The sequence below is a fragment of the Geotrypetes seraphini genome, chromosome 2, assembly GCF_902459505.1.
Source record: "Geotrypetes seraphini chromosome 2, aGeoSer1.1, whole genome shotgun sequence".
NCBI classification, from domain to species: Eukaryota; Metazoa; Chordata; class Amphibia; order Gymnophiona; family Dermophiidae; genus Geotrypetes; species Geotrypetes seraphini.
Window position 1 is genome coordinate 194,526,649 of NC_047085.1, and position 15,274 is coordinate 194,541,922.

The window sequence follows — 15,274 nt, forward strand, 5'->3', positions numbered from 1 at the left end:
CTATATCCAGGGCGAACAGAACTCCCTAGCCGACAATCTTAGCCGCATCCTTCAACCTCACGAGTGGACTCTGGATCCTCCCACACTCCGCTCCATCTTTGCTCGGTAGGGCACTCCTCAGGTGGACCTCTTTGCAGCTCCTCACAACCATCAGCTGCCCCTTTTCTGTTCCAGACTCTTCTCTCCTCATCGTCTGGCCCTGGATGCATTCCTGCTCAACTGGACGGATCGGTTCCTCTATGCCTTTCCTCCACTGCCTCTGATGTTGCGGACGTTATTCAAACTCCGCAGGGACAGAGCCACCATGATTCTCATCGCCCCTCGGTGGCCTCGCCAACACTGGTTCTCCCTCCTGCTCCAGCTAAACTCCAGAGAACCCATTCCTCTTCCTGTGTTTCCTACTCTACTTACACAGCAGCATCAGTCTCTACTGCATCTCAATCTGTCCTCGCTCCACCTGACAGCTTGGTTTCTCTCGGGCTGACCTCTCCAGAGAATCTGTCTCAGCCTGTCCGTCGTGTTTTGGATGCCTCCAGGAAACCGGCCACCCTCCAATGTTACCATCAGAAGTGGACCCGGTTCTCCTCTTGGTGTCTACTACATCACCACGATCCCACCTCATTGGCGGTGGAAACTGTACTGGACTATTTGCTCTCTCTGTCCGACGCTGGCCTCAAGTCTACCTCAATCAGAGTCCACCTCAGTGCCATCACTGCGTTTCATGAGCCTATCCTCGGAAAACCTCTCACGGCTCATCCCCTGGTTTCCCGGTTCATGAGAGGCCTCTTCAATGTCAAACCACCTCTGAAGCCTCCTCCAGTCGTCTGGGACCTGAATGTGGTTTTATCAGCCCTCATGAAACCTCCTTTTGAGCCTCTTGCCACAAATTCGCTCAAATTTCTTACATGGAAGGTGCTTTTCCTCATTGCCATCACCTCTGCCAGGAGAGTTAGTGAGCTGCATGCACTGGTTGCCGACCCACCTTTCACTGTTTTTCACCATGACAAGGTGGTTCTGCGTACCCATCCTAAATTCCTTCCCAAGGTGGTCTCGGACTTCCACCTCAACCAGTCCATTGTGTTGCCTGTCTTTTTCCCTAAGCCCCATTCACATCCTGGGGAACAGGCGTTGCACACGCTGGACTGTAAGCGTGCCCTTGCTTACTACCTTGACCGTACCAGGGCTCACTGCTCATCCCCTCAGCTCTTTCTGTCCTTCGACCCTAACCGTCTAGGTCATCCTGTCTCTGAACGTACGCTTTCCAACTGGCTTGCTGCCTGCATTGCATTCTGTTATGCTCGGGCCGGTCTCTCACTGGAAGGTGCTATCACGGCCCACAGGGTCATAGCTATGGCTGCTTCTGTGGCTTTCCTCCGTTCCACACCCATCGAGGAAATCTGCAAGGCTGCCACTTGGTCCTCAGTTCACACGTTCACTACTCACTACTGTCTGGATACCTTCTCCAGACGGGATGGACACTTCGGCCAATCTGTGTTACATAATTTATTTTCCTAATGGCCAACCATCCCTCCTTCCCTCTCTGTTCGCTTAGAGGTCATCCATGCGTTAAGAATATGCTGCCTGCTTGTCCTGGGATAAAGCACAGTTACTTACCGTAACAGGTGTTATCCAGGGACAGCAGGCAGATATTCTTACGTCCCACCCACCTCCCCGGGTTGGCTTCTTAGCTGGCTTATCTTAACTGGGGACCACGCACTCCTCCGTCGGGCGGGAAGGCACTCGCGCATGCGCGGTGCGGCCAACTAGAACTTTCTAGTTAAAAGTGTCCGTACCGGGGCTCCGTCGGTGACGTCACCCATGCGTTAAGAATATCTGCCTGCTGTCCCTGGATAACACCTGTTACGGTAAGTAACTGTGCTTTTCTGTATATACTTACAGCAATGTTAAGACACCTCCCTACCCCCCCCCCATTCTACAAACTTTGGTACACAATTTTGCAACTAGTGTACAAAATTAGGCATGCAAGTAGTAGAACAGCACCTAAATGAATTGTTTGTGGTTCTAATTTACGACTCTCTTTCCTCAGAAGTGCACACTTTTTCTATAAACAACATGGTACTCGCTCATCAGCTGTTAGTGTTGGAAAATTGTTGGGTTGTGCACTCCTATATTTTATTTTATATCAGTGCTACATGAAAATTTGAGGCAGGGACATATCAGCCAGTGCAGGAAAATGTGTGTTTGAAGTTCTTAAAGTGTGGCCTTACTTTAGAATAAAACAAGTTTGGCTTTCTTCTTATTGGAAAAAATGTAAGAAAAATGTATTAACTCTGTTTATTACAGTCTGACCTACAGGCTTAGTTTTAATGTTTGTATTCTGCTCTGTGAAAAGGGGAGGGGGGAGCGCTGTAGATTTTGATTTCAATCCTGTGTATTCTGCTCTCTGAAAAAAAAAAAGGGGTGTCAAAGTTTTAAAAACTCCGGTGGTTTTCTGCACTATAGAAAGAGAGCTACAGGTTTTGAAAATTCTGTGTTTTCTGTACTGTTAGTGAAATAAGATTAAGAACGGCTGCCATTGTATTTTGATGAGGTGCTTTGAGCCTGGGTCTAGCAGGCAGGGGCCATTTCAGGAGGTCCTTAAACTTCCTGGGACAAAGCTAAGTTACTCAGAATTTTGTATTTCTGGTCTTACTCTTATTATCCAATAACCAGAAACCTCGTTTGCAAGAGACTCCTTATAAGACAAACACCAGTGTTCAAAACAGTGTTGAATTAAATTGTGAATTTCAGTAGTGGGAAGTTACTCCAAGGAGAGTATCCCAGTGATACCACACATCTGGAGCTATGAAGCAGAGTTTATACAGGCCCACCACTACATTGTTTTTTTCTTTTTGCAAAAACTTTTTTTGTGATTTAAATTTAGTTTTATACAAATCTTAGGAGATATCTTACTGAATATATATATTTGAAACTTTCGACACAAGAAATCAGTTAACTACTTACTAGTTCTCCAATATACAATGGAGAGATCACTTAGCTGGGTTTTTTTTTAGGTTATACCCTATTTAGGAAACAGAGAATATAAGCATTTCCATACTAGGACAGCCCAAAGGTCCATCAAGCCCAGCATCCCGTTTCCAACAGTGGCCAACCCAGGTTCCAAGTACCTAGCTAGATCCCAAATAGAAAAACAGATTTTATGCTGCTTATCCTAGGAATAAGCAGTGGATTTCCCCAAGCCAGATGGCCTATGGACTTCTCTGTTAGGAAATTATTCAAACCTTATTTAAACCCCACTAAGCTAACTGATTTCACCACATTCACCAGCAACAAATTCCAGAGTTTAATTACACGTTGTGTGAAGAAATATTTTCTCCTGTTTGCTTTTTAAATCTACCACTTCATCACATACCCCCTAGTCCTAGTATTTTTGGAAAGAGTGAACAAGTGATTCACATCTACTATTTCCACTCAGTATTTTATAAACTATCAAATCACCCCTGAACCATCTCTTCTCCAAGCTGAAGAGCCCTAGCTGCTTTAGCCTGTCCTCATACGGAAGTCATCCCAAACCTTTTACCATTTCCTTTGACCTTCTCTGTACCTTTTCTAATTCCACTATTATCTTTTTTGAGATACAGTGACCAGAACTGCACACGGTATTCAAAATGTGGCCGTACCATAGAGCAATACAAGGGCATTATAACATTTTCATCTATGTTTACCATTCCTTTCCTGATAATTCCTAACATTCTAGTTGCTTTCTTAGCCGCCGCTGCGCATTGAGCTGATGGTTTCAATGTATCCTCAACAATGACACCTAGATCCTTCTCCTGGGCAGTGACTCCTAACGGAAAACCCAGCATCACATAGCTATAGTTTGTGTTCCTCTTTCTCACATGCATCACTTTGCACTTGCTCACACTAAGGGCTCCTTTTACTAAGCTGCGTTAGTGGTTCTAGCACACGCTTATCGCGCGCTACAATGCCACGCGCGCTAGGACGCTAACACCTTCATTGAACAGGCGTTAGTTTTTCCATGTAGCGCGGGGGTTAGCGCGCACTAATCTGCAGCGCGCGCTAAAAACGCTCCCGCGGCTTAGTAAAAGGAGCCTTAAATGTCATCTGTCTCGAAAGGTCCTCTTGCGATTTTTCACAATCTTCTTGCGATTTAACAACTTTGTGTCATCAGCAAATGTAATTATCTCACTAATTATTCCCATCTCTAGATCATTGATAAATATGTTAAAAAGCAGCAGTCTCAGCATAGACTCCTGGGGAACCTTCTCCAATGAGAATATTGACCTTTTAAACCTACTCTCTATTTTCTGTTTTTCAACCAGTTCTTAATCCATAATAGAACATTACCTCCTATCCCATGACTTTCTAATTTCCCAGAAGTCTTTCATGAGGTACGTTGTCAAATGGCAACAACAAACAAAAAAATCCAACTGCAGTGAAATATCGAAACGAAGAACAAAAAGCAAAAACTGCAGTGATGATGTACAGGACACCAAGACTTCATTGAACAATCATAAAACACATAAGACAGTTTGTTTCCAAAAGGACTGATAAGACCGGACCTGACATGGTCCGTGTTTCGAAGAAACACTCCTTCTTCAGGGGTCCTAACACATATCAAAACAATATAACCTACTGGATAACAACTGAACAAAAACTGGAAACAGCGGTAAATGGCCGTTGATTCTCTTGCGCGATGCATCAGTTGTTATCCAAATACACAATATCAGCTGGCTCACTTTTATCCACATATTCATTCACCCCTTCAAAGACATGGAGTAGATTGATTTAGTCAAGGAAAATATTGCCTCACCAATGTTGGCTTTCTCTCATTAATACATGCTTACGTATATATTCTGTCATTTTGTTCTCTATAATAGTCTACCATTTTGCCTGGCACTGATGTCAGACTCGCCGGTCTATAATTTCTCGGATCACTCCTGGAACCCTTTAAAAAATCGACATCACATTGGCCACCCTCCAGTCTTCCGGTACTATGTTGGATTTTAAAGAAAAATTACTAACAATAGCTCTGCAAGTTCATTTTTCAATTCTGTCAGCACTCTGGGATGTAAACCATCCGGTCCAGGCAATTTGCTACTGTTCAGTTTGTCAATTTGACCCATTACATTCACTGTTAGAGAAATTTGTATGAGTTTCTCTGATTCATCTGAATTGAATACCATTTCTGGCACCAGTATCCCAGAAGCAAAGAATTAATTTAATCTCTTCGCTATGGCCTTGTCTTCCCTGAGAGCCCCTTTTATTCCTTAGTCGTCTTGCAGTTCAACCGATTCTCTTCTCGGCTTCTTGCTTTTAATATACCTAAAATAGTTTTTACTTTGTGTTTTTGCTTCCAGCACAATCTTTTTTTCAAGGTTTCTCTTATTAGCACCTTGCACTTAACTTGACATTCCTTGTGCTGTTTACAATTATTTTCAGTCTGATCCTTCTACTTTCTAATGAATTGTTTTGGCTTTTTTGTTTTTTGTTTTTTTTAGCTCTAATAGCTAGCTTCCTTCACCTTGCTTGTTAACCATGCCGGCTGCTGTTTGGTCTTCCTTCCTCCTTTTTTAATGCCTGATCTAATCTGGGCTTCCAGGATGGTATTTTTAAATAACATCCACGTCTGATGTATTTTTTTGACCTTTGCAGCTGCACCTCTAAGTTTTGTTTTTTTTACCATTCTCATGTTATCATAGTTTCCTTTTTTAAAGTTAAGTGCTGCTGTATTAGATTTCTGTGTAAACTTATTCCAGGAATTATATCAAATCTGATCATTTTATGATCACTGTTATCAAGCAGCCCCAGCACCATTACCTCCCTCACCAATTTATGTGCTCCACTAAGAACTAGATCTAGAATTGCTTCACCTCTTGTCAGTTCCTGAACCAGCTACTCCATAAAGCAGTCCTTGATTTCATCAAGGAATTTTATCTCTCTAGCATTCCCCGATGATACATTTACCCAGTCAATATCGGGGTAGTTGAAATAACCCATTATTGCTGTGTTATCCAGTTTGTTAGGCTCCCTAATTTCTGATAACATTTCAGCATCTGTCCATTAATTCTGGTCAGGCGGACGGTAGTACACTCCTATCACTATCCTTTTCCCCCTTAAACACAGAATTTCTACCTATAGGATTTCTACCTATATGGATTTCCTGTCCTATTAACCCTCTTTCTTCCTCCCCTCTTAAAGTCAATCAATTATTATTATAGGCTCCTGTAGAATTTTCAGTCCAATTGATTCAAGGCCCTCCTTAACATATAATGTTACGCCTCCACTGATTCCTTCCAGCCTATCCTGGGAGTTAGTGCTGTTATGGTAAAGTAAGTTTCTGAGTATGTTTTTGCATGAGTTTGTGTTTAGTGTTTTCCAGTGGTGGGATTATATGTTTGCCTTACTGAGGTGACATAGAACTTTAATTTAATTTTGTTTCTCATAACATCAGACAGGGTTTGTGAAATAATCATAGAAAGTGCATACATGTGTCTTCTTTTTTTTTTTCTTCTTCTGAGATGACAACCCTGGTCTGGGTAGTTGGTTGTAGGGAGTGGGGCAAGAGAATGATATAACAGTAGATGGGGCAAGAGACTTGTGGTAGGCTATAGGGGGCAAGATAAGGGAGAGGCAAGGGGCAGGCTATAGAGGGCAAGATAAGAGAGAGGCAAGGGGTAGGACAAGTGTCAGAAAAATTGACAACCTAGTTCTGGATGTAGTTGTGCTGACTGCCAAGAAGACCTTCAGCATTTATAACCTAGGCCAATGGCAACAGAACCGAAGTGGATACTGAAGTCACTTTTAGGGATTTGCCCAAGACTGAATTAATTATGTGTGTGATTGGAAACAGGATATGACATCAGGTTACCTGAGTCCTAGTAATAGGTATAATTTTGAGGGTACATGGGGAACTCCCTTGCTATCTAGAATTCTCCTACTGTTGATGCTAAATTGACTCTTTTCTCTACCACCAATATGACACCCCTCCTGCTTTCGTCCACCCCCCAAACTAAGCAGTGAAGCTACACCAGTGTTTCTAGTCCATTACTGTAATCATGATGCTATTTCCTTTCCCTGTCATGTTGGCTGTAATACAGCATTATGGAATGATAATACTTTTATATATGGTGGATACCATGGTATATAATTGCTTTTTCTTTATTTCACATAGCCCAGTTGGAAGAGAACTTTGAAAATATGGAGGGCCGTTTGCTGGAGCTGGAGGATCTGTGTGGACAATGTGAATTTGAAAACTTAAAGCGAGCACAAGCCATGCAGCTAGAAAACTACAAAAAAAAGAAAAGGTGAATACATTTACACATTTCACCAACCAAACTTAATGACTCCATAAGATATCTTATTGTCACTTATGAGTGATATGAAGCATTTTTTTACATTACAAGTGACAAAACCATGAATATACTTAAGTTACAGAAAATCTTCCCCTCATTAATGAGAACCAAGAATAAACCTCATGTTGTATGCTATTGTATACCTAGTCCTAAATTAATAGTATTTATTTACAAGCTAATTTTTCTCCTAAACTAGCTATCTCGCTCTTGCCTGGATTCCTTTCAGATGTCATCAACATACATTTTCCGAGGATAGGCAGAATACAATATTTCCACATATGGGGGGGTGTCATCATCCAGTGGAGTCTTGCACAGAGCACTTCCCAGCAACTTTCTAGAAGTCTTTGGACGATTCTACCATCTATGCATGTGTGCCTTTCTGCCTGCTGCATGCGACTAGATTAGTCTCATTCTTTCCATGGAGCAGTGAGGCCATGTCCTCCTGTTCTTTCCACATCTTACATCTTTCTTTGGCTTATGACTTTTATTTGCTTTCTTTTTTTTATGTGTAAATGCTGTATGGGATCAGTGTTTCTTTAGTTCCTTCTTTCCTTCATAGTTTCTAGTGGTTTTTGACACTTCTAGGTTTTCTTTATTTTTCCTGGCTCATCAGACCCCATAGGCCTGGGTGTTCCTGTTGGGATAATTTTTCTCTTATCTTTTTTTTTAATTTTTTTTACAATTGAGCTATTTCAGTTCACTTTTGCTATTTTCTCTGACACATTTCTCAAAGCTCCCAATAGTTTTAAAAAGTGCTCCTGATATGCCAGGACCATGTCACTTATTGACAATCACACTTTGTGCCTGTCATTTCTGGGGCCCAATTATGTTTCTTTTTGTTCAAGTTTAATTTATTTAATATACCACAAATATAAAACCAGAGTTAAAATCTTAGCGGTTCACAATTAATATAAATTTGAGTGTTAAAAACAATATGAAACTTCATAACACTTAAAGGAACAAACAATAAGTTTAGATTATAGTAAAATTTGTGTAGGGAAGTTAGGGAAAGGGAAAAAAAGGGGAAACCATAATATAAACCTACTTAAAAAAAGAAAAGATAAAAAAGGAATTTAGAGTATAAAAAAATTATGTGCAAAATGCTTGAGAAAAATTGAGCTTTGAATTTGGAGAACAATTTTTCTTCGCAAATATAAATGGGAAGAGAGTTCCAGAGAGTGGGTGGCATAACTGAAAATGAAAAGTTTCTATGTACATCAAGAAATAACTGCCCAAAAGAAGGAACACTCAAAAGATGTTGATTTGATGAACAAAGAGATCTCCTTGCAGTGTAATAAACCAAAAAACTGTGCAAAAAAGAAGGGAGTCCAGAGGATATAATTGAAAAAAGTGATTATATTATATTTATAGGGGATTCAATAAGCTATAGGAAGAATATGTTCTGCTTTAAGAAGTGGAGTCACATGGCAAAGTTTGAGCATCCATATAATAATCTAACCACAGTATTTTGTACTAACTGTAAACGATGTAACTGATAATTTGGTAGACCAATCAGAATTGAATTGCAGTAATCAAGTTTAGATAAAACTAAAGAATGAATCAATATACGAAGGGAACTTTGTTGAAGAAATGAATGAACAGAACAAATTTGTTGTAAAGCAAAATACGATGAAGAGATTTTAGAAATATGGGTATGAAAAGATAAAGTATTATCTAATGTTACTCCCAGAATTTTAGTAGTAGTTGTAAATGAAAGTGAAACACAATTCATGCTGAAATTTGGAGATTAGAATATGGTATACCTGTCATCAGATGTCAAAGAACCATTAGGGTTCACGAGGAGAGGTGGAAAAATGCTTTTGGTGCTGAGAAATCTGGTCTACTGATATAGTCATTGGAAACATTGGTCCCCATGGCCCTTGGTGCTGAATCATAAACTGGGGATGCATCTGCATCGAGGAGGTACCTCGACATCGAGCATTCTTGGACCCTATCCCAAGGACACATATAAATTTAACATCATCCTCATCAGCACCAAAGGATCCCGGTGTTATGTGCCGGGCAGTAGTGCTGCCCGATTCACAATTTAAATCGATTCACTGATTCACTTCTGTGAATCGATTCAAATCAGTACATTTTCTAATAAAAAATTGAACTCACTGATTCATTGAATCCTGACATACCTCCAGGCCTCCTAAAGCAGCAGCACCAACGGCAGTGACCAGCCAGCAGAGGCAGTGCTTTGAACAGGCTGCTTCTGGCCTTCTCCGCCAGGGCCTTCCCTCTACCACATCACTGATGATGCGGCAGAAGGAAGCCCTGGCAAGTCAGGCCAGAAACAGCCTGTTAATCACGCTACCTCTGCCCACTACCCACCACCACTGTTGCTGCTTTGGGAGGCCCGGATGTATATTAGATCTCATTGGGTGGGGGGGGAGTCAGTGGGAGCTGTTGCATTGGAGGATGGGATGGAAATCTGCTGCTCAGGGGGATGGGAGGGAGGGACGGAAAGCTGCTGCACAGAGGGATAGGTGGGATGGAAAGCTACTGCACATGGGAGAGATGAGAGAGGAAGAATTGTTGGACATGGGGAGGAAGAGAGGAAGGGAGAGATGCAACAAGGTAGAAAGGGGTGAGAGAGAGAAATCCTGCATATGGTGGAGGGGAGGGAGACATGCATGAGAAGAGAAAATGTTGGATATAGGGTGGAGGGGGCAGGAAGAGATAGTATGGGGGGGAGAGAAAGAAATGTTCACATAATAATGGAGGGGAGGAAGGGAAAGATGCTGAGAGAGATTTGACCCAGGGCACAAGGGGGAGAGAGGGAGAGAGAGAAAGATTGATGGTAGACATTAGAAAATAAACAGAAATGTTGGATAGGGAAGTGGAAGGTAAGGTACAGAGATGGAAGATGAATGGTGAGCACGGAGACAGAAGAAAGCATCAAATGGGCAGGAGACCCTGGTGAGCGAGTAAACAGAAGACGAGCAGAAACCAGAGACTGGGACCAACATGATTTAAATAATAAAATGACCAGATAACAAAAGGTAGAAAAAATAATCTTATTTTCTATTTTGTGATTATAATATGTCAGATTTTAAATGTCTATCCTGCCAGAGCTGATGTTAGACAGAGCGTAAGCTAGGACTTAATTGAGAAAGAAAAATACTTTTTTTGTTTATTTTGTTTACATCATAGCACCAGCATGGGGTTGGAGAGGACAAAGGGAGGTTGAGGTGGGTAAAGAGGCTACAAAATAAACACCCAATTGGGTGAAAAAGTAAATTGAATTGAAAAATCAATTCAATGAGCCAAATCGAATCAAATTTTTTCCCCTGAATTGGTCAGCACTACTGGGCAGAGACCAAAAAGCATTGGCATTGGTTCCTTTTCAACCACCGGGACATTGGCATTGCCAATACCCAAGAAGCACTAGTACAGTGAAGATCACTCTCCCTCCAAGGATACAGCACTAGCACACCAGCCTTCTCTGAGCTGGGACTAATCTTCCGATGCTACTCAATTCATTCTGTGGATCTGACCACATCAATTGAGTCCCTGCCTTTACTAGAGCTTGCACTAAAGAAGTGGATCTAAGCAATGTTCCAGGAGGAGCTGGGCTGTCTTCTGGACTGACGAAATGCTGAGGCATCACCCAGATATCAGTTGAGCCCATTCGGGAATCCTTTGCTTTGACTGTCAGAAAGGCATTGGGGCTTGTACTAGCTGAGACAGTATTGGTATCCAACCCTTGTGGGGTGGAATCTTCATTGGCGCCCAAGACTTGTCCCATTCCTGAGCTCTTTTGTTCAAAGCATGGACATGAACTCAATAGACCGGTGCAAGTGCAGACTCAGACAGACAAATATTACTCCGAGTCTAATATGGAATGCTCCTGGGATTCTAGGGAAGATCTGTAGGTTTTCTTGGATAATGGATTTTTGGTGTTCCATCAGATCCTTCCCCCATGAAAGGAGAAAGTCTTCCTGAGGAGCTCTTTTTTTTTTTTTTTTTTTACCAGTTTTGTCCTGGAGATTGCCCAGACCATCCCATTTCAGTTGAATATTGAGGATGAGACTAGGGTATCCTTAATGTTGATGCCCCTTCTAAGGAAACTGTGACAAATGCTCATTCACAGTTGAAGTCATCTCTATGTGTGTGAATGTGCCCTTCAGTCCTTGGAGAACATCTGCTACAGGTGAGTAACTTCACTTTAAAGCAACTAGCTTTTCAGCATGTCAGTTCCAGTTAGCCAAAACTGTTGGATCACAAAAGATGACCAATTTACTCAAAACGAACTTTGCTCCCACGGCTACCAAGGCCTCTTCTCTCCCAGAACTAACCGAAAAGGAGGCGGCCTGGCTCTCCTTTTCAAATCATTCTTCGATGTCCAGCTCCTTGAAAAGGGCAGCCTCTCCTCATTAGAATACATGCTAGCCTCAGTTAACGATGAATACCACCCTCATCCACTGGGTATCCTGCTCCTTTACCGCCCACCTACCCCTTGGAGCAATTCCTCCGAACTCATCTTTGAAACCATAACAAACGCCTTCCTCAAATTTCACAGATTACTGATCATTGGAGACATCAATCTCCACCTTGACGATGTCACCAGCAAGGACGCATCTGAATTTAATAGCTTCTTCTCCTCTTTAGGCTTTCCCCCTCCCACTCTCTCCCCTACCCACGAAAAAGGCCACACACTAGACCTCATCAGTTTTCTGGATCTCACTACTCACAAAAGCTCAACCACTGACATTCGCTGGGAAATCGTCCCCTGGTTCGACCACTTCCTAGGGGCTTTCTGCCTCCCAATCTTCATGTCACATTTTGGGCCCCCATCCCGCACCTCAAATTCTATTACCTTCCGCAAAAAAATCTCAAGCAATCTGTTCTGGATCAATTTTCTTGACAAATTCTCCCCCATCCCTAAACCTGCAGAACCAGAAACAAACTGGCAAAACTGGGTCGCCCTCTCCGAGTCCACTTTCCATTCCCTCGCCCCTCTCTCCACTAAAACCATCTCCTATTCCCGCAAGGCCCCTTGGTACCTCTCATACCACAGAGAACTGAAACAGAAATGCCGAGCTCTGGAACGAAAATGGAAAAAATCTAAATCCCTTATAGACAGACACTCCTGGAGGGTCAATATTAAATTCTACAATACTGTTTTAAAAAAAGCAAGGAAAAACTTCTACGGTGACAAAATCTCCAAATCTAACAACTAGAGTAGCACATTATTTAACATCTGGCATTCCTTAACCTCCAAAAATGCCTCCATCCTCCCCCTCAACTGAGTCTCTGGCAAAATTCTTCAGCGATAAGGTCTCCACTTTGAGGCGCTCCTTCCCTCCTGCAATCTCCTACAAATCTCTGATTCCAATCGACCCCAACCCTATCCTTACAGACTCCTACCCTATCCCAGCTGACAGATCCTGGTCTTCCATCGAACTTGTCTCTGAATCCCTGGTCCATAATCTCTGCCTCAAACTGAAATCCTGCAATTGTACCTTGGATCCATTCCCCGCTTACCTTTACGAGAACACTCCCCCTCAGGCCATCTCATCTCTAACCATTCTCATAAACTCCGCCCTCCATTTGGGCCTATTCTCCCCAGAAATGGGCCATATCTCCTTAACCCCACTACTGAAAAAACCTGATCTAGACCCCTCTACACCATCCAGCTACCGTCCAATAGCAAACATTCCTCTCCTTACCAAGATGCTAGAATCCATCATATCCACTCAACTATTTTCCTACCTTGAAAAATTCACCATTCTACTACCCCACCAATACGGCTTCCGTCCCAACTTCAGCACCGAATCTCAAAAGTTCAACATAAGAACATAAGAACATAAGCAGTGCCTCCGCCGGGTCAGACCACAGGTCCATCCTGCCCAGCAGTCCGCTCCGCGGCGGCCCAAACAGGTCATGACCTGTCTAAATCACCAGAAGGGGCCCCCATGCCCCTTGGTTTCCTATTGAGTCCTATCTTCCCATCGAAGTCCTAGCCCTCTGGTCTTGCACATGCACGACCTGGTTGGGTTTCTATACTTATTTTCTGGTTAGCTTTCTCAGTATCCCACGATCCCTTTATCCCTCAGGAATCCGTCCAGTCTCTGTTTGAATCCTTGTACCGTACTCTGCCTGATCACTTCCTCCGGTAGCGCATTCCAAGTGTCCACGACCCTTTGGGTGAAAAAAAACTTCCTTGCATTTGTTTTGAACCTATCTCCCTTCAGTTTCTCCGAATGCCCCCTCGTACTTGTTGTCCCCTTCAGCCTGAAGAATCTGTCCCTATCCACCCTCTCTATGCCCCTCATGATCTTGAAGGTCTCTATCATATCACCCCTGAGCCTCCTTTTTTCCAGAGAGAAGAGCCCCAGCCTATCCAACCTCTCGGCGTATGGGCAGTGTTCCAGCCCTCTTACCAGTTTCGTTGCTCTCCTTTGGACTCTCTCAAGTACCGCCATGTCTTTCTTGAGGTACGGCGACCAATATTGAACGCAGTATTCCAGATGTGGACGCACCATCGCTCGATACAATGGCATGATGACTTCCCGCGTCCTGGTTGTTATGCCCCTCTTTATGATGCCCAGCATCCTGTTGGCTTTTTTCGAGGCCGCTGCGCACTGTGCAGATGGCTTCAGTGATGCATCCACCAGCACACCCAAGTCTCTCTTAAGACTGCTTTCTCCCAACAATGCCCCCCCCAATTTGTAGTTGAACAACGGGTTCTTTTTCCCTATATGCATGACCTTGCATTTTTCCACGTTAAAGCGCATCTCCATTCTCGCAACAAGTTTGCCGTCCTTCTTCAATTCGACCACTCTGCAGCTTTTGATGTTGTCCATCATGATATCCTACTTTACCAACTCACCGAGATAGGCATTAACTCCACAGTCCTTGACTGGTTCTCGAAGTTCTTACGCTCCTGCTCCTACACAGTCAACATGAAGGGCACTTCTTCCTCCCCCCTGGAACCCGATCTGTGGAGTCCCACAAGGCTCACCTCTCTCTCCTATCCTTTTCAACATTTATATGTCCTCCCTTAAACTCCTCCATCTCTCCCCCCTTGAAACACTTTACACTTACACAGATGACATCTTTGTCCTCTTGAGACCGACCGGAACCTCACCAACCTCTCTACGAACATATCCTCATGTATATCGAACCTTCAATCCTGGGCCCACACTGTGCAGATGAAACTGAACGAATCTAAAACAAAACTTCTCTGGCTCGGCCCAAAATTGGACCAACTGCCCACCTCCATCCCTCTGTCCTCTGGCCCCACTCTGCATCTTGAATACTCAAGTAAAATTCTGGGAGTCATCATTGACTCTACACTTTCCTTCAATGATCACCTCAACTCCCTAATAAAAAAATGTTTCTTCAGCCTTCACATGCTGAGGAAAGTGAGAACCTGTTTCCATCAAAAACACTTTGCCGTCCTTGTCCAATCCACCATCCTTTCCATACTGGACTATTGCAACTCTAACTACCTAAGCCTAACAAAGAAAAACCTTCAAAGACTCCAGCGGATTCAGAATGCTGCTGCTAAGCTTATCTTTGCAAAAAGCAAATTCGACCATGTCTCACTGCTTTTGTCCAAGCTCCACTGGCTTCCGATAATTTCCAGAGTCCACTTCAAATGTGCCTGCCTTACTTTCAAGATCCTACACAGCATCCTCCCCCACTTTATTCCTCTTTCTTGGAACTCCTCTCACCTCAATTCCACCAGATCCACCCAAAAACTGAAACTCTCCTTTCCCTCTCTAAAAGGCGTCTCCCTTGTAGGAAACCTTGGTTCCTCCCTCCCTTTTACAATCACTGAGCTCTGGAACAAAATTACCTCCCCTCTTAGGAATCTGAGCTCCCTCCAACTCTTCCGTAAACATCTGAAAACCTGGTTATTCTCAAAAATGTAACTCTTCCTCCCTTTTTGTTTATGCTAGTCCTCTAAATTTCCTCTTCAT

At 43.1% G+C, this 15,274-nt stretch overlaps 1 protein-coding gene across 3 annotated transcripts in view; it reads left to right on the plus strand.

Annotated features, from left to right (window-relative positions):
- Positions 1 to 15,274, plus strand: part of DTNBP1 (dystrobrevin binding protein 1) — a 155,575-nt gene that overhangs the window by 54,335 nt on the left and 85,966 nt on the right. For all 3 annotated transcript variants that reach the window (XM_033929593.1, XM_033929594.1, XM_033929592.1), the window contains one exon: positions 7,157 to 7,289. In XM_033929593.1, coding sequence (XP_033785484.1) covers positions 7,157 to 7,289 — 133 coding nt within the window. The remainder of the gene's footprint in view (positions 1 to 7,156; positions 7,290 to 15,274) is intronic.